We start from the raw sequence: 18,505 nt of genomic DNA on the forward strand, positions 1-18,505 counted from the left end.
GCCACCACGCCCAGCTAACTTTTGTATTTTTAGTAGAGACAGGGTTTCACCATGTTGGCCAGGCTGGTCTCAAACTCCTGATCTCAAGGGATCCCCCTGCCTCGGCCTCTCAAAGTGCTGGGATTATAGGTGTGAGCCACTGCGCCTGACCTGCTGGCAGATGAATTTGAAGAGTTGGACTGGGGGCCAGATGCTGAAGGACCTTGTGAGGAGCTTAGATTGTATCATGAAGGCAGTGGGTATCATCCAGTGTGACAAACTGAAAAATGACCTGATCCGATTTTAGAATAATAAAAATCAGTAACATTTATGGAGCATTTAATACATGCTAGACACTACATTACCTCGTTTAATTTATCTGATGAAATCTTCACGACCCTGTAAGGAAGGTACTTAATATTATTTCCTAAATTTACAGATGAGGAAACTAAGTTAGCTCCAGATAACTTATTTTTTTAAGTAGCAAAACCAGGACCCAGTCCCAGGTTTGGCTTATTCCAGAGCCTAAGATCATACATTTTCAAACAGTCAACAAACACTGACTGACATCTGCTGTATAGGAGGCACTCTGCTAGGCTTAGCATTTGAGGAAAGAAAAAGGGCCAGGTGCGGTAGCTCACGCCTGTAATCCCAGCACTTTGGGAGACTGAGGCAGGCAGATCACCTGAAGTTGGGAGTTCCAGACCAGCCTGACCAACATGGAGAAACCCCATCTCTACTAAAAATACAAAATTAGCTGAGCATGGTGACACATGCCTGTAATCCCAGCTACTCGGGAGGCTGAAGCAGGAGAATCGCTTGAACCTCGGAGGCAGAGGTTGTGGTGAGCCAAGATCGAGCCATTGCACTCCAGCCTGGGCAATAAAAACGAAACTCTGTCTCAAAAAAAAAGAAAAAAGAAAAAGACACAGAGCCTCTTTACTCACTAGGCCCAGCAGTGTAGCTGTAGAGACAGACAGCTCGTTATGAAACAGCGTGACAGTACCATGCGGTATGCACCAACAGCCAGGAGAACATGTTAAAGACAGCAATTACTTCTTTTTCTTCACATGTGTATGTATATGTGTGTTGGGAACAGGAGACAGGTTTTAAAAGAATAAATGGGATTTCACCAACCGCTCATCCTTTCTCTTCATTTCATAACCAATACTTAAAAAAAAGAAAAGTCCTCATTTACTATTTTTCTTTCCTTGTATCCTATTTACTACTAAATCTTCTGCCTTCCGGTTTCCCTTCCCACCTTACCAAAACTGTTCAGGCAAAATCATCAAGGAACTCACTGTCCAATTGCCAAATCCTGTGTCTGCTTTCAGTTCCATCTTCTGCCACCTCTCTGTGGAGCACAGTGGATACTTCCTAAACCCCCTTCCCCAGTTGTCAATTCACCGTTCTCGCCAGTCGTGCTGCCTCTTCACAAGTTCCTTTGCTGCCCACCTCTTCATACTGGTGTGTCACAGGGCACCATCCTGCATGCCTGTTCTCCCCTTTCCCCTTCCTCCACTCTCTCTCTGATGTGTTGCCACCTGCTCCCGTGTCTTCAGTTGTCATCTCTACGCTGAGGACTTCCACATGTGGCTGCCACTCTTACTGTTCTCCTAAGCTTCAGATCAGTGCACCCAGCTGCCTGGTGGACTCCTCCACTTTGACTTCCCCGTATTGGTTCTTATTCTTTGGTTACACGTAATAGAAATCTGACTCAGAATAGTTTTAAACAGTAAAGGGAAAACATTATAAGAGTAAAAAGGGTAGGTCTTAGAGAATTGAAGCGAGGGATATAACCAGGCCTTAAGAAGGAACCAGAACTGGAAACCAGAAGCTCCAGGAAGCTCAGGAAGTCTTCATTCTTTCTTTTCCTGTATGCATCTTTTCTCTGTCTCCATGGTAGGTACAGCCATCCCTTGTCACAGTTCTCAAACAGTTTCTGCCACACTGATGTTAACAATTGTCTTTCTATCCTTTTTTTTTTTTGAGACGGAGTCTCGCTCTGTCACCCAGGCTGGAGTGCAGTGGCCGAATCTCAGCTCACTGCAAGCTCTGCCTCCCGTGTTTACGCCATTCTCCTGCCTCAGCCTCCCGAGTAGCTGGGACTACAGGCGCCCGCCACCTCGCCCGGCTAGTTTTTTGTATTTTTTAGTAGAGACGGGGTTTCACCGTGTTAGCCAGGATGGTCTCGATCTCCTGACCTCGTGATCCGCCTGTCTCGGCCTCCCAAAGTGCTGGGATTACAGGCTTGAGCCACCGCGCCCGGCTCTATCCTTTTTTAAATTCCTAGGAAAGTGATCCTCCCTGGTCAGCTATTAGAGGTGGGAGGGAAGGTGCAGACACACAGTACAAATGTGGCTCCTAGAAACCAGAGCAGTTCTCAGGGAACAAGAGAAAGGCCTCTGGACCAAGCAGATACCCAAGAGACTCTCTCATATAGGTGCCTGAAACTCTGCATGCCCAGAACTGAGCTTATCTTTTCTGCCTAGCTGTTCTTTCTCTAAAACCAAATGCAGTACATTCTTTACCTATCACCTAAATGGCTTCTTATAGTTACTATTTCACGTATTCATTGAAATTTTCCTAAAATTGAAGTTGGAGTTGCCTTCTGTTTGTGCTGCTTTCACCCTTATCTGCTTTGGTAGTAGCCCACGCCTGTCCCTTTGTCTGCATTCTTCTGCCTTGACCCACGCCTTTTTCTATTTATTTATTTATTTATTTTTGAGACGGAATCTTGCTCTGTTGCCCAGGCTGGAGTGCAGGAGCGCCATCTCAGCTCACTGCAAGCTCCGTCCCCCAGGTTCATGCCATTCTGCTGCCTCAGCCTCCCAAGTAGCTGGGACTACAGGCACCCGCCACCTCGCCTGGCTAATTTTTTTGTATTTTTAGTAGAGACGGGGTTTCACTGTGTTCGCCAGGATGGTCTCGATCTCCTGACTTCGTGATCCTCCTGCCTCGGCCTCCCAAAGTGTTGGGATTGCAGGCGTGAACCACCGCACCCAGCCGACCTATGTCTTTTTCATCTGAATTATTAGAGTTGCCTGCTAATGGGTTTTCCTGCATTTAGGCTTGCCCTGTTTAGTGTACCCTCTACACTGCAGCCAGGGTGATCCTTCTGAAGTACCTTTCTGGTCATATCACCCTCAGCTTTGAGGTCTTTCTACTCCTTACAGTCTAGAGTGGAAAGTGAACATCAGTGAAGGCGCCATTGAGAGTTGCCCCTTGAGCTGGGGTCTGCAGGGTAAGTGAGGCTTGTTGGATGGAGGAGCAGGTACAGCTGTATGTCTGTGTGGCATTTATTGGTGTCATGTAGTGTTCTAAAGCTCAAATGGTTCCCTGTGAGCAACTCGCTCTCTCTCACAGTCAGCCAGCCTTCTCTGAGTTCCTTGCTTGGCGGAGCCCTCTGTGCTACCGAATTGTTTCTCCCTGGATTCAGCTCTGCCCAGTCTGGTCCTGCTTAGCCCAGCCACACTGGGCCAATAGATTGCTTAAGCAACCCTTCTTTTCTCTATAGGCTCATGAGCGCTCAGAGAGCTCAGAAGTGGCTTTTGTGATGCAGCTGGTGAAAAAGCTGATGATTGTCATTGCCCGCCCAGCACGTCTCCTGGAATGCCTGGTGAGTGGACTCTAGGAAAGTCGGGTGGGCAGATTTGGAGGAGGGCTATGGAGGAAGTACCCTGGTGACAGCAGAACCGTGGTGGTAACCACTGCCATTTCTGTCGCTTAGGTCCTTGTTTAAATATAATTTGCCACCAGTGGGAGACTAAACAGATTTTTGTGAGGACAAATGTATGGTCCTGAGGGGATGTGGCAAGGAGAAGTATTAGTCTAGCCCACCCTCACATGATCAGGGCTCACCTCAGTGGGGGCCTTGGGGTTGAGGAGCGTCAGGAACATAGCCCAGTTAGGTTGCACAAGTTGAGTCCTTCATTTAATTTTCAGCAAACTTGACTGAGTACCTACTTCGTGCTAGACACTGGAGATACAGACATGAATAAAGCACAGTCTCTGATCTTGGGATGTCTCCTCTAAGTGGAGTTGGGAAGCATAGGCATGAGGACATGTAAATAGTAATTACAGTACTGCAAGAAGTGTTACAGTTGAGGTCAGTATGCAATGCAGCGGGAACCTGGAAAAGGAAGTGCTTTAGTCTTCCTGGAAGGAACAGTCAGTGAATGCTCCCCTGGGGGATATGAGGCTTATTCAGCAAACTGAAGGATGAGTCTGTTTCCCAGATAGAGAGCATGGGAAGGGGCATTCAGTGCAGCACAGGGTGGGTTTGAAGAAGTGCTGAGGGGTAAGCCTGGAAGGTAGGGCTGTGACAGGGTCACGGAGGGTGTCGGGTTCTCGGCTCTGGAGTTTTGCATTACCCTTACGGCCACTTGGAGGCACCAGGAAGTTTAGGTAAGAATGTGACATGGCCACATTTACTTTTTTCTTAAACAGTATTATTAAGGTATAATTTTCATACAATAAAATATATCCCTTTGATGGTACAGTTCATTGAGATTTAACAGTATACACTTGTAGAATCATGGCCACAGCTGACATAGAGAATATTTCTATCATTTAAGTTCCCTTGTGCCCCTTTGGAGTCAGTCCCCTCTTCCTCCTGCTCCCAGACAATAACTTACCTGCTTTGTTTCACTAGGGATGGGTTTGCCTTTTGTACAGTTTCCTAGAAATGAAACCATGTTTCTGTGTGGTTTCTGCAGTATGTTCCGACTCCTTTCACTCAGCATGTTTGTAGAAATTCATACATGTTGTTGCATTATCAGTAATTGGTTCCTATTTATTTCTGTGTAAATATTATATCAGATTTAGTCCTAAGAAAGATTACTTTGGCTGCAACATGGATAGTGAATTGGAACAGAGGGCACGATGAGCCAGGGACATCAGGGCAGAGGTACTCAAAGCAATTCATGTGAGATGGGGTGGCCAGAACTCAGACAATGAATAGTAGGATAACAGAGAGAAAGAGGTGGATTAGAGGGGTATTTATGAGAGAGACATTCTGACCAAATAGGAGCTAAGGAAGAATAAGAAATTAAAAGGGCTTCCAGGTCTGGCTTAGGTTATATCCAGATAGGTACAGTTCTCCAAAACAGTGAGACCACAGGGAATGAGAACAGAGTTCAGAGCAGAGGCTAGTGCTGTGATAGAGCAGAAAGCCTCTCCCTCAAGAACACTAAGTCCTTGGCTAAGCAGGGGCTTGGAGTCAGACCTGGGCTGAATGCTGGTTTTCTGTTCCTTCCTACCTCTGTGATTATGGACAAATCAGTGCATCCCTGCGAGCCTTGATTTCCTCAGTGAGGTCAAAGAGTTGCTAGAAGGTTTAACCCAGTGTGTGGCACTTAGTAGGCACTCAGTTATTATGTGCAGACAAGGACTGTGCTTTTCAATGGATCTCCAGCCTCTAGCACACAGGAGGTGCCCAGTAAATATTTGAAGGTATGCATGCACCTGCAGGGCTGTGCCAAAGCTCTTATGAGTCATAATTGAGTGTGTGCCAGGACTGCTGTGGACTGGGCATCTGAATACACCAGACGGTGCCAACTGGCCGATGTAAGGCATGGGACCAGATCAATAGGCTGAGCTCTCTTTAGAGTAAAACCTCTAGTTCTTATTGCCAGGAAGATAGCATATGCTGAGTATGTCCCATCTGGAGATGACCTGTAAGACATCTTCGTCCCCATTCCTGTGATCCCTGAATCATGTTATTTCTGAATATTGAGGGGTGGGAGTGTCCTGTCACAGAGAAAGTCTTGTTCATCTCAGTCTACTATATGCTCTAAAATCAAAGAGGCCAGCAGCTTTCGCTTCTATCTGTCACCACTGACTACCTCTCTCCCTTGGTACAGGAGTTTGACCCTGAAGAGTTCTACCACCTATTAGAAGCAGCTGAGGGCCACGCCAAAGAGGGACAAGGGATGAAATGTGACATTCCCCGCTACATCGTTAGCCAGCTGGGCCTCACACGGGACCCCCTAGAGGGTGAGCATACTGCCTGGTGGCTGCAAAGAGGCCCCACCGCTGCTGGCAAGCTCTGACAGCAGGGAAGCTGCTTGGAGAAGAGACTTAGCTTGGACGTGGACACAACATGGCCCCGGGGGCCTCAGGAATTTAGGATATACACTGTGATCTCTGTGACAAAACAGTCTTTCCTTTGGAACTGCTGTTCACATCTGCCTGGTAGATCCCAGCCTGGATTGCATCGGCCCGGCTGAGTTGCATTTAGAACCTCAGTTCCAAAGAGGTCAACAACAGAGAGCCACAATCACATTTGCAGAAATGGTCACCTCCTCTGCAACTCTCTTGCCTCCCTTCTTGGCCACCTTACAGGTCTTCCTGTGTCTTTAGGGTGGTCCAACACAGGGCTTCAGAGGATACCACCATTCTTCTGGGCTTCCTGCTGGACCCCTGCAGCAACCATGGGCTTCCAAGTCCCTGGTCTGTAGGTGTCCTGCTTCTGCCTTCTATGCTTCGCAGCCCCATCCAGTGAAGCAGTCTTGGCCAGCAGGATGGGAACTAGTAACCCAGTTTGAGGTCCTGTTTTCCAGGAAATGTCCCAAGTTTATAGAATTTGCCAGGCCCTGTGAATGGCAATGGACTTCTGGAAATGGGAGTAGCAGTAGGATTTGGCTTGTTTCCTGATCCAAAAGCTGGGACTACATTGGGTATAGTGCCATGGGACTGAATTTACGTCCTAGGCTGATGCAAAAAGCATTAATGCCTACCCTACATGCACCTGTTGTGTGATCTGAGGATACTGCTGAGATACCTGACATTGCCACGCACTCTTCTCTTGTGTCTTTGTTTTGTTTCCAGAAATGGCCCAGTTGAGCAGCTGTGACAGTCCTGACACTCCAGAGACAGATGATTCTATTGAGGTAAAAAGCCTGAGCTCCTGCCCCATTCCTGGAGCCTGGGCCCTACGAAGCAAAGAGCTATGAGTTCTCTTTAAGAGAATATCTGAAGAAGGGATGGGGGAATTGGTGACCGCAAACACTGAGAAGTCATTCTACTCCCAGAAGAATGGGCAGGGGACTGCGCTAGAGCTAAGAGCTGAGAATGCTAGAGCCACAGCTTCTGCAAGGATATGGGCTCTGAGAAGCATGCCTGTCTCCTGCCTTTTCCCTTGTCTTCCAGGGCCGTGGGGCATCTCTGCCATCTAAAAAGACACCCTCTGAAGAGGACTTTGAGACCATTAAGCTCATCAGCAATGGCGCCTATGGGTAAAGGCAGGGGTCAGGGTGTGGCCAGGACTGAAGCCAGGTCAGCCTTTGATCTCTTCCATGTGAGAGTGTATGCTGCCCAGTCCTCTGGGCAGATGCCGTGGGGTGGACCTTCTCACTCCCAGAAGCCTCCTGGGTGGGCAGGAGTTCAGATTCCTCTGACATTGATCATTGTTCCTTTCCTAGACAAGATTCCCACACCTCTTATTACCACGCATCCTCCTCTCCCTGAGCTCTGGGGAAGCATTGAGCCATGTCATCAGGACATGGTCTGTCAGAAAGTTTAAGAGTTCTGTGGGCCAGTGGGTCCCAGAGCCTTCTCATTGGTATGCATGCCCCTGCCCCTTTGTTCTGTGCATTAATTAAGGTGTGAGAGAAGGCAGTTTGGGTGGCAGAGAGCACAGCTCTGGTGCTGAGGGTCCATGGGGGATGGGCTGGACTGTGTTTCCCAGGGCTGTATTCCTGGTGCGGCACAAGTCCACCCGGCAGCGCTTTGCCATGAAGAAGATCAACAAGCAGAACCTGATCCTACGGAACCAGATCCAGCAGGCCTTCGTGGAGCGTGACATACTGACTTTCGCTGAGAACCCCTTTGTGGTCAGCATGTTCTGCTCCTTTGAGACCAAGCGCCACTTGTGCATGGTGATGGAGTATGTTGAAGGTACTGAGGCAAAGGTGGCCTGGCATGGAGGCCAAGGCACAATCTGAGCCTTAAACAGGGACCAGCAGCTTTTTTACAGAGGTGAAGTTTCAGGGCCCAGCTTTCCAGTCCACCTTTGGCATTGGTTTCTGCCTCAGGATCACAGAGACCATTTGGCCACGGTGGGCACAGAGCTCCCTGCCTCTGCCATGAGAGGCACTCTGGGATAGGAAGTAGCAGGCCAGCAGCTATAGAATCCTGCACCCCAAAGCCTGCACTCGCTCTACTGCTGGTATCAGACAGCAACAGAGGAGGCAGCAGAGCTGCAAAAGCCCAAGATTGGGTGCTCGGAGGATTGCATCTGGACCCTCAGAAGAAAGGAAAGCCATTAATTACCCTGACTGGCTTGCAAAGGGGTAATTTAAAACCCTTAAAACCATGCAAAATGCTCTGAGTAGAACAGAAGAGCAACATGGGGCATAGTTCTGGAGAGAGGCAGCAGCTTTGCCAGTGGCCTTCCCTCTCACCTTCTCACTGTGTGTACAGCCTCCGAAGATATTGTGCCTAGTCTTGAAGCTGAAGCTGAAAAAAACTGTCCTTTAGTGTTTACTAGGTACATGCTGGGAGTTCACAGTGTTACTTTACTCAGAAACTAAAAGCCAGTAAGAAGGAAGTAACATGAACAAATGTTAATGTCTCAGCCAGATGTGTTTACACTATGCAGTATTCCTGTCCTAAAATATTAGGCTGGTACAAAAATAATGGCATTTTTGCCATTAACTTTTAATAAAAATCTGGGTTCCTTTCCTATCTGGCCTGAAAAATGTCCATGACAGCTATCAGCAGATTCACTTTACTTTGCGCCCCGGTCCATACCTTGCGTATTAGTCCATTTTCATGTTGCTCATAAAGGCATACCAGAGACTGCGCAATTTACAGAAGAAAGAGGTTTAATGGACTTGTAGTTCCATGTGGTTGAGGAGGCCTCACAATGATGGCAGAAGGTGAAAGGCACGTCTCACATGGCGGCAGACAAGAGAGAGCTTGTGCAGGGAAACTCCCCTTTATAAAACCATCAGCTCGGCCAGGCATGGTGGCTCATGCCTGTAATCCCAGCACTTTGGGAGGCTGAGCCAGGCAGATCACCTGAGGTCAGGAATTCAAGACCAACCTGACCAACATGGCAAAACTCCATCTCTACAAAAAAATGCAAAAATTAGCTGGGTGTGGTGGCGCACGCCTGTGATCCCAGCTACTCGGGAGGCTGAGGCAGGAGAATTGCTTGAACCTGGGAGGCGGAGGTTGCAGTGAGCTGAGATCACACCACTGCACTCTAGCCTGGGCGACAGAGCAAGACTCTGCCTCAAAAAAATAAATAAATAAAAATAACCATCAGATCTCTTGAGACTTATTCACTATCACGAGAATAGCATGGAAAAGACCCACTCCCATGATTCAGTTATCTCCCTCCAGGTCCCTTCCCACAACACATGGGAATTATGGGAGCTACAATTCAAGATGAGCTATGGGTGGGGACACAGCCAAACCATATCACCGTGTCTCCCACCCATGCCAGCATCAAAGGGGCTAGAATCAGAGTCTCCAGCACCAGGATATTCCATGAAGCTGTCTCCTCTGGGACCTCAGAAACTGCCAGAAGGGAGCTGGCTAGAGCAGGGAACTGGATCCTTTCCTCATAGTAGCCTGGGCTTGTTGCAGGGGGAGACTGTGCCACTCTGCTGAAGAATATTGGGGCCCTGCCTGTGGACATGGTGCGTCTATACTTTGCGGAAACTGTGCTGGCCCTGGAGTACTTACACAACTATGGTATCGTGCACCGTGACCTCAAGCCTGACAAGTATGTCCACAATCTGTGTCCCTTGTCCAGGGTCTCCCTCTTGGGTCTCTAGATAAAATGTTGGCAAGCACAGTAGCTCTAAGTCTATCCAGATGGCTACTGGGAAAACATGCTCCTCTGTGTGTCCATCTAGGCCTAGTTCTCTAGCCCCCCGACCACCCCAGATGCAGATCATTGCCTCAAGGTCTGGCTGGAATATTATAAGGCTTCGGTGACATGAAAGAGTCATTGAGAGGCCAGGCACAGTGGCTCACACCTGTAATCCCAGCACTTTGAGGGGCTGAGGCAGGTGAATCATGAAGTCAGGAGATCGAGACCATCCTGGCTAACATGGTAAAACCCCGTCTCTACAAAAAATACAAAAAAAAAATTAGCCAGGCGTGGTGGCAGTTGCCTGTAGTCCCAGCTACTGGGGAGGCTGAGGCCAGAGAGTGGCGTGAACCCGGGAGGTGGAGCTTGCAGTGAGCCGAGATCACACCTCTACACTCCAGCCTGGGTGGCAGAGTGGGACTCCGTCTCCAAAAAAAAAAAAGAAAGAAAGAAAGAGTCATTGAGGAGCCCCACTGAAGAAACCAAGCAAGAACAAAAGAATAAGCACATCTAGTAGATGGTTAAACACGTTTACTGACATTTACATCTACTCTGTGCCAAGCACTATATTCTGGGTTTTAAATATAGTCCCTGGCATGTAGAACTTAAGTCTACAGTGGGAGACAGAAATATATATATATGAGCTTCTTCTCAGAGGGTATTAGTCAAGTGGAAAAAGGAAGACCTGCTTTCTAAAGCCAGAGAGCAGAATGTGCAGAGGCACACAGGTGCGAGAGAACAGCACTTGTTCAGGAACTACAAATAGTACAATGTGGTGACAGCTTAGACGGTGAGAGAGTAGTAACAGAAAAGGCTGGAGAGAGCGGCAGGAACTAGTTCATCAAGGGCCCTTTTGTTACATTTGGGTTTTATTTTAAAGGGGTCTAGAGAGTCTTGGAAGGGTCTGCTAACCAACGGTATGATGGAGCGGCATGCCCAGATTGTGCTTTAGGTTTAGAAAGCTCGCTCTGCCGATGAAAAGAGACACTGAGACCAAAGCCAGCAATGCTGGCAGCAGAGCAGGGGGTCAGGGTAGAAAGAAGAGGGGCAGCGTGGGGAAACAGGAAAGAGGACCAGGCTGGGGTGAGGCAGGAAGGGAAGCAAAGGAACAGAAGAGGCTGGGGTGTGTTCCAGATTTCCAGCTTCCTGGAACTGGGGCAGGGTGATAAGCCTCTGTGGGAGAAAGTGGCTTTGACATAAGACAGACCTGAATTCAAATGGCCACTCTTCTGCTTATGAAGTCTGAGTTTGAGTCTATTAATTAAAATTTCCCTGACCCTCACGTACCTCCTTTCTAAAATAGGGAATAATGACACCTACCTTTGATGTGTTACTCTAGAAAACCTTTCAGGGGCCAGAATATTTTTAAAGCACTTAGCACAGAGCTCAATAGATAACCAAAATTATAGTTTTTCACTGAGGAGGAGAGCCAGTTGGGAGGCATGACTTTGTTTTAGACAGATTGAATTTGTGGTGCCTGTAAGACATATGGGCAGTTGGGTGGGCCTGGAGCTCAAAAAGGAAGTCACAGCCAGAGGTACTATTTGGGGAATCATTAGAATAAAAGGGTGGCAGGGTAAAGCCTTCAGCACAAAATGAGTGACTCAGGCAGAATATATAAAGGGATCTTAGTTCTAGTTTCTCCCAACTAACCCTCCTCCCAAGACCAGCCATGGACATGGAATAAAATTATGTGCCCCTGGCCCCTCTCCCTGAAACAGAAGTATTATGGGCCACTCAGATCGGGAGAGGGGACTAGGAATGGCTCCAGCAGCTGCCTTAGGATGAGGCTGATCTCAGCTCTGTAGAAGAAACTCTGTTGTTCAACTGAATGACTCCTGCCCCCAATATAGAATACAGTTAGGGCCGTGAACAGAAATGGAGTTGTGGGAATGGGCAAAAGGCAGGTTCGTTGCTTGTGCAGAATGCAGCACTCACACAGCCAGAGCGATTTACGTGTCCACACCTGCCTGTCCCCCCTGCTGAAGCTACCCAGATTATGTCTCACAGTACCCCCATGGAAGCCTGAGTGGGGAAATTGGGCATATACTAAAATCAGTACTCTCAGAAAACCAGGAATAACTTCATAATTTTATTTCTCCGGTCTCCCAGCCTCCTAATTACATCAATGGGGCACATCAAGCTCACGGACTTTGGACTGTCCAAAATTGGTCTCATGAGTCTGACAGCGAACTTATATGAGGGTCACATTGAAAAGGATGCCCGGGAATTCCTGGACAAGCAGGTAAGGAAGGATAGTTGATACATTGGAGGTTAGATTCTAGGCCCTTGTCCTGGTGCAGTGGCTCATGCCCATAATTCCAGCCCTTTGGGAGGCTGAGGCAGGAGGATCGCTTGAGGCCAGGAGTTCAAGACCAGCCTGGGCAACATAGTGAGATCCCATCTCTACATTTGTATGCACATACATAGATTCCAGGCCTTTGAATAAGGCCTTGGGGCCATATGCCTACCTTGTAGCTAGATGTTAAGATTGGGAACCCCTATCTTTTCTACCTTTGGGTTCCAGAGAAGCATTGAGACAGGTAGCACATTTGGAACACAGGATGAGCCATGAGAATCATATGGATATAAAATCCAAAGTCATCTTCCTCCTCAGGGTTTGGAGAAAATAGGTCATGTAACTGTTAGCACAGAGTTTCATATGAAGTCAGTCCCGAATCTCCCAGCCTGAGTCAAGGACAAGGCTCTCCTGGAACCTGAGGTTCTTGGAACACAGGTTTGAATTTCCACTGGGCTGTGGCCCAGTGTCCTGAGAGGCAGCCTCTGGATGTTCCTGGTTTGACATTTCAGGTTGTGACTGTTCACCAGTCCCTGTAGTAGTTACATAACTGGTAGGGTCTATTCTGTTAGAGGCTGGAGTGCAGAGGCCAATTGTGGGATCAGATGCCAGAGGTGGGTGTTGAGGGCTTAAGGGATGGTCGTTCTGGGCTAGAATGAGACAGTTTTGTTAATTAGGAAATACCTACTGACAGTTCCGACTCTTGTTCCCTGGGGCTTCTGTTGATCTTGTTCATTAACTAAGGTGGGCTGAGTCTTCATTCAGAGAGTCTTCTGTTCGAGGTGGGAGCATCCCGCGTCTCCCAGTCATGCCAGTGAGCAACCTCAGGAGGCTGAGCCAGCCTGGCTTTTCTGTGCCCAGGTATGCGGGACCCCAGAATACATTGCGCCTGAGGTGATCCTGCGCCAGGGCTATGGGAAGCCGGTGGACTGGTGGGCCATGGGCATTATCCTGTATGAGTTCCTGGTGGGCTGCGTCCCTTTTTTTGGAGACACTCCGGAGGAGCTCTTTGGGCAAGTGATCAGTGGTAGGTACCATCCCGCTGGCCCAGTGGGGATACAGTCTGGATTCACAACTATGATGTGTGCAGGCAGCTCATGGGGCCTGTGAGCTCTTGTTCTGAACTCACCATGTGTTTGTGATGTCTGCTGCTTTGGGGGTGGGTGTCTCTGTGTTTCTGCGTGTACATACATGTGCACACTGTGTCCCCTAGGGCCTCACGTGTCTCCCATATATACCTGGGTGTTCCTGTCTGTGTATGTGCGCATCCCGTAAGCGTGAGGGGTATGTCTGTGTGTGTTGTGGAGTATACAAGCAGAGTGAGCTAGAGCTTTGCAGTGCCCGCCATGGGTCAAAGATCAAGCCATGGTCTAGGAACCTAAAAAAATTAAAGACTGGGGTCCCAGGCAAGGCATTCAGGGACTCCGGGCTGGGTCCTTTTTGACTCCTTTCCTTACATTGTCCTGGGACCCTCTTCTACATCTCTCCACTCTACCCACAATTTCTCCTCTCCCTCTCACCCCTGATGACTTCAGATGAGATTGTGTGGCCTGAGGATGATGATGCACTGCCCCCAGACGCCCAGGACCTCACCTCCAAACTGCTCCACCAGAACCCTCTGGAGAGACTGGGCACAGGTAGGGCAGGCCCCGCTAACTTTTCTCACTACTTAGAAAAGGGGTAAGGGAGGCTGAGTCCATGTACCCTGGAGGTTCAGGCTTCAGTTATGGGCAGCCCCTCTGGATCTTGAAACTCTGCCCTGCTCCCTGTAGGCAGGGAAGGGAAGATGCTTGAGCTGACTCCCTGAGTATAGCTTCTCAAGGTCTGGCTTCTTACTAGGTTTGCTAACCTGGACTCCATGCGGCCCATCCTTCCCCCTTGCCCATGCCCTCCCTTTCCACAGGCAGTGCCTATGAGGTGAAGCAGCACCCATTCTTTACTGGTCTGGACTGGACAGGACTTCTCCGCCAGAAGGCTGAATTTATTCCTCAGTTGGAGTCAGAGGACGATACTAGCTATTTTGATAGTAAGGCTGCCCATGGGTGGGGTGGAGTATGGGTCCTACCTGTTTGCCTAGAAACGCCTGTGCACACTGAACTTGGCATTGGGAGCAACTTCTCAGGGCTCTGCTGAAATCTAATGGGGTCACAAGGAGGCCACCAGCAGGGCTCTGAAGGAAAGTGTCCTTTATGTCTGGCCCAGCCCGCTCAGAGCGATACCACCACATGGACTCGGAGGATGAGGAAGAAGTGAGTGAGGATGGCTGCCTTGAGATCCGCCAGTTCTCTTCCTGCTCTCCAAGGTTCAGCAAGGTGTGACTGAGGAGGCCCAGGATGGGCAGAACAGGCTGGAGGATCAGAAGAAGAGGGCCCATCAAAGGGCACACCTGGGGCAGGCTCAGGGAGTGGGAGTTGGGGCCACCTCTAGAGAAAGAGGAGCTGAGGGCTGGGGCTACATACAGCTATATATAGGTGCTTCTAGAACCACTGTAGTCCCTGACATGAGATGCCAGGTCAGATCTGTGGAATAACCGCTTCCCCAAATATTCAGGGATGTGTGGAGGAGGGAAGGAGCCGACTGGTTCAAATTCCTAGGTTTGCTATGCTTTATGCCACTTGGGAGATACGGCTGCCAGAGCCCATCCCCCAGTGCATCCCCTGTGCCCACAGGTATACAGCAGCATGGAGCGGCTCTCACTGCTCGAGGAGCGCCGGACACCACCCCCCACCAAGCGCAGCCTGAGTGAGGAGAAGGAGGACCGCTCAGATGGCCTGGCAGGGCTCAAAGGCCGAGACCGGAGCTGGGTGATTGGCTCCCCTGAGATGTGAGCACCCCAGAGTTCAGCCAGGGTGGGCGACACAGCTATCCCTGCATTGTCACAGATCATGGGAGAGATTCCGATGCCGCGGAGGAGTGCAGGTGGCAGTGAGGGGGCATTCACAAGGGTGACTCCTAGAGGAATGTCTGCGGAGGAAAATTCTGTTACTATAACCCTTGTGTGCCCCCGAGGAGACCTGGCAGGAGGAGGGGGACCACCTGGGCCATCTCACCCCAGGCCTTGTGTCTCATAGATTACGGAAGCGGCTGTCGGTGTCTGAGTCGTCCCACACAGAGAGTGACTCAAGCCCTCCCATGACAGTGCGACGCCGCTGCTCAGGCCTCCTGGATGCGCCTCGGTTCCCCGAGGGCCCTGAGGAGGCCAGCAGCGCCCTCAGGAGGCAACCGCAGGAGGGGATATGGGTCCTGACTCCCCCCTCTGGAGAGGGGGCCTCTGGGCCTGTTGCTGAACGCTCAGGGGAGCAGCGGCCAAAGCTGGATGAGGAAGCTGTTGGCCGGAGCAGTGGTTCCAGTCCAGGTATGGCCCAGTGGGCGGCCAAAGGACCTAAGCTGGAGGATACTGCAGGGTGGGGAGGCTCAGCAGCATCGCAGTCTCACTGCTCCCTTGGGCCTACAGCTATGGAGACCAGAGGCCGTGGGACCCCGCAGCTGGCTGAGGGAGCCACAGCCAAGGCCATCAGTGACCTGGCTGTGCGTAGGGCCCGCCACCGGCTGCTCTCTGGGGACTCTACAGAGAAGCGCACCACTCGTCCCGTCAACAAAGTGATCAAGTCCGCCTCAGCCACAGCCCTCTCACTCCTCATTCCTTCGGGTGAGGCCCCTGGGGAGCTGGGATAAAACTCACAGGAAGGGCCGTAGAATCTCTAGGCCTTGGCAAGGTTCTGCACATGGCAGGTGTATGTGTGTTAAGCAGGGATCTGAGAGACTGTGATCTCTGAAGGTGTGTATTGGTGTCTGGGGTTGTGTATACATGTGCCAGAAGGCAGGAAAGCACCATGTCACAAGTGCAGGCTTTGGGGCAGAGAGCTCACACTCAAATCCTGGCTCCATCACTAACAGGCTCTTGACCTTGAGCAAGTTGCTTAACTCCTCTAAGCCTCGAGTTTCTCATCCAAAAATGTGGATATAATAGTGGCCAGCTCATCGGTTAATTGTGACATTTAAATATGTATGACAAGCTTACATAGTCCCTGATACACACATAAATGCTAGCTGCCATTTCTCATCACCACCACCGTCTCTTGGGGTCTGGACACAGGAGAGGGCTTCCCAGGTCAGGGGCTGTGGAGAAAATGGACCTGGGCTCAGGCTCTGTGACTAGAGTTGTGCTGAAATCAACAGACTGGACCGTGGGCCAGACCAAGGCCCTCTGACCACTAAGTCCTGGCTTCTCCTTCTCTAGAACACCACACCTGCTCCCCGCTGGCCAGCCCCATGTCCCCACATTCTCAGTCGTCCAACCCATCATCCCGGGACTCTTCTCCAAGCAGGGACTTCTTACCAGCCCTTGGCAGCGTGAGGCCTCCCATCATCATCCACCGAGCTGGCAAGAAGTATGGCTTCACCCTGCGGGCCATTCGCGTCTACATGGGTGACTCCGATGTCTACACCGTGCACCACATGGTGTGGGTATGTCTGACCATCCAGACCTGCTGTCTCCCAGCTTCATTATCCTTCCAGCTTCCCCTTTGTGGAGCCCATCTGTCCCTGCTCGGGGGTCAAAGGGTGGTGGTGAAGGGGCTCACAGCTTAATGTGCAGAACCAAGCCCCATACTTGGTGTTCAGGCTCCAGTCTTAGTACTATTCTCTTCCTGGGGCAGCACGTGGAGGACGGAGGTCCGGCCAGCGAGGCAGGGCTTCGTCAAGGCGACCTCATCACCCATGTCAATGGGGAACCTGTGCATGGGCTGGTGCACACGGAGGTGGTGGAGCTGATCCTGAAGGTTAGTGCAGGGCATGCTGCCCGCATGGTCCCTGAATGACCTCGGCCTGTGAGTGTGATGGCAGTTAGGGGAGTGGGTGAGCTGGGTGCACACACATCGACACCGAGCATGGATGTAGGTACACACAGCCCGGGCGCGGTGGCTCCTGCCTGTGATCCCAACACTTTGGGAGGCTGAGGCAGGTGGATCACTTGAGACCAGAAGTTCGAGACCAGCCTGGCCAACGTGATGAAACCCTGCCTATACTGAGGCTGAGGCGGGTGGATCACCTGTGGTCAGGAGTTTGAGACCAGCCTGCCCAACATGGCAAAACTCTCTCTACTAAAAAATACAAAAATTAGCCAAGTGTGGCGGTAGGCACTTGTCATCCCAGCTACTCGGGAGGCTGAGGCAGGAGAATCGCTTGAACCCAGGAGGCAGAGGTTGCATTGTGCTGAGATCGCGCCACTGCACTCCAGCTTGGGAGACACGGTGAGCTCTTCAAAAAAAAAAATTAGCTGAGTGTGGTGGCACATGCCTATAATCCCAGCTGCTTAGGAGGCTGAGGCAGGAGAAGTGCTTGAACCCAGGAGGCAGAGGTTGCAGTGAGCTGAGACTGCACCACTGCACTCCAGTCTGTGACAGAGTGAGACTCTGTCTAAAAAAAAAAAAAAAAAAAAAAAGATGTAAGTACACACAGAATTTGAATGTGGCACAACAGAGAGTTTTCTCCACAAGGCGGCACCCTCCCTGACTAAGGCCCAGGGATCCTTCTGAGCTGTGGGTAGGGCTGCAGAATGGGGCAGGTTAGCCTGTTCTCTACCTTCTTACCCCAGACTACTCTGGGGCTCCAATGGGAGACATTTCCTCATCTGTGAAGACAGAATAATACAGGCCCGTGGTTCAGATGTGTTGGTGCAGGGGCAAAAGCTGATGCTGTGGGTATAGCCATGCCAGGAGGGAAGGATATGGCTCCAGCTTAGCCTAGGCCTCATGCTCTGCTCCCCAGAGTGGAAACAAGGTGGCCATTTCAACAACTCCCCTGGAGAACACATCCATTAAAGTGGGGCCAGCGCGGAAGGGCAGCTACAAGGCCAAGATGGCCCGAAGGAGCAAGAGGGGCCGCGGCAAGGATGGGCAAGAAAGGTGAGCCAGGCGCAGTCCAGAGGGTTTTCTCTGAGTCACATGAGTGCTGGTACGTGCCAGGTGCCTTGGCCCTGGGCCCAGGGTGTGTTGTGCTCTCTGCATCGACTCAGCCTTTGACCCTTATCCCCGCAGCAGAAAAAGGAGCTCCCTGTTCCGCAAGATCACTAAGCAAGTATCCCTGCTCCACACCAGCCGCAGCCTTTCTTCCCTTAACCGCTCCTTGTCATCAGGGGAGAGTGGGCCAGGCTCTCCCACACACAGCCACAGCCTTTCCCCCCGATCTCCCACTCAAGGCTACCGGGTGGCCCCCGATGCTGTGCATTCAGGTACGAAGGGCTCCCTGACAGAAAACTGTCAGAGACAACCCCTGGGAAATAGGAGAGTTCCTAGACCCTGTGTGCTTGTCACAGACCCACTCTGAATCTCTCATTCAGCCGCCCCCTGGAAGATCCTGTAGTCTTGGGGAGGAATTAATTGATGGGGAAGGGGGTAGCT

At 50.5% G+C, this 18,505-nt stretch overlaps 1 protein-coding gene across 3 annotated transcripts in view; it reads left to right on the forward strand.

The window, feature by feature from the left end:
- The window catches only part of MAST2 (microtubule associated serine/threonine kinase 2), a 245,133-nt gene that overhangs the window by 224,937 nt on the left and 1,691 nt on the right, over window positions 1-18,505 (forward strand). For 2 of the 3 annotated variants that reach the window (XM_011946611.1, XM_011946619.1), the window contains 18 exons: window positions 3,497-3,598; window positions 5,844-5,976; window positions 6,811-6,872; window positions 7,132-7,217; window positions 7,670-7,878; window positions 9,577-9,715; window positions 11,918-12,050; window positions 12,966-13,131; window positions 13,640-13,741; window positions 14,008-14,130; window positions 14,307-14,416; window positions 14,774-14,928; window positions 15,176-15,459; window positions 15,559-15,753; window positions 16,345-16,571; window positions 16,763-16,885; window positions 17,874-18,010; window positions 18,143-18,336. In XM_011946611.1, the coding sequence (XP_011802001.1) occupies window positions 3,497-3,598; window positions 5,844-5,976; window positions 6,811-6,872; window positions 7,132-7,217; window positions 7,670-7,878; window positions 9,577-9,715; window positions 11,918-12,050; window positions 12,966-13,131; window positions 13,640-13,741; window positions 14,008-14,130; window positions 14,307-14,416; window positions 14,774-14,928; window positions 15,176-15,459; window positions 15,559-15,753; window positions 16,345-16,571; window positions 16,763-16,885; window positions 17,874-18,010; window positions 18,143-18,336 (2,680 nt within the window). The remainder of the gene's footprint in view (window positions 1-3,496; window positions 3,599-5,843; window positions 5,977-6,810; window positions 6,873-7,131; window positions 7,218-7,669; window positions 7,879-9,576; window positions 9,716-11,917; window positions 12,051-12,965; window positions 13,132-13,639; window positions 13,742-14,007; window positions 14,131-14,306; window positions 14,417-14,773; window positions 14,929-15,175; window positions 15,460-15,558; window positions 15,754-16,344; window positions 16,572-16,762; window positions 16,886-17,873; window positions 18,011-18,142; window positions 18,337-18,505) is intronic. The other variant, XM_011946626.1, reaches the window with a different exon arrangement.

The sequence above is a fragment of the Colobus angolensis genome, unplaced genomic scaffold (assembly GCF_000951035.1).
Source record: "Colobus angolensis palliatus isolate OR3802 unplaced genomic scaffold, Cang.pa_1.0 Scaffold106, whole genome shotgun sequence".
In the NCBI taxonomy this organism is placed as follows: domain Eukaryota; kingdom Metazoa; phylum Chordata; class Mammalia; order Primates; family Cercopithecidae; genus Colobus; species Colobus angolensis.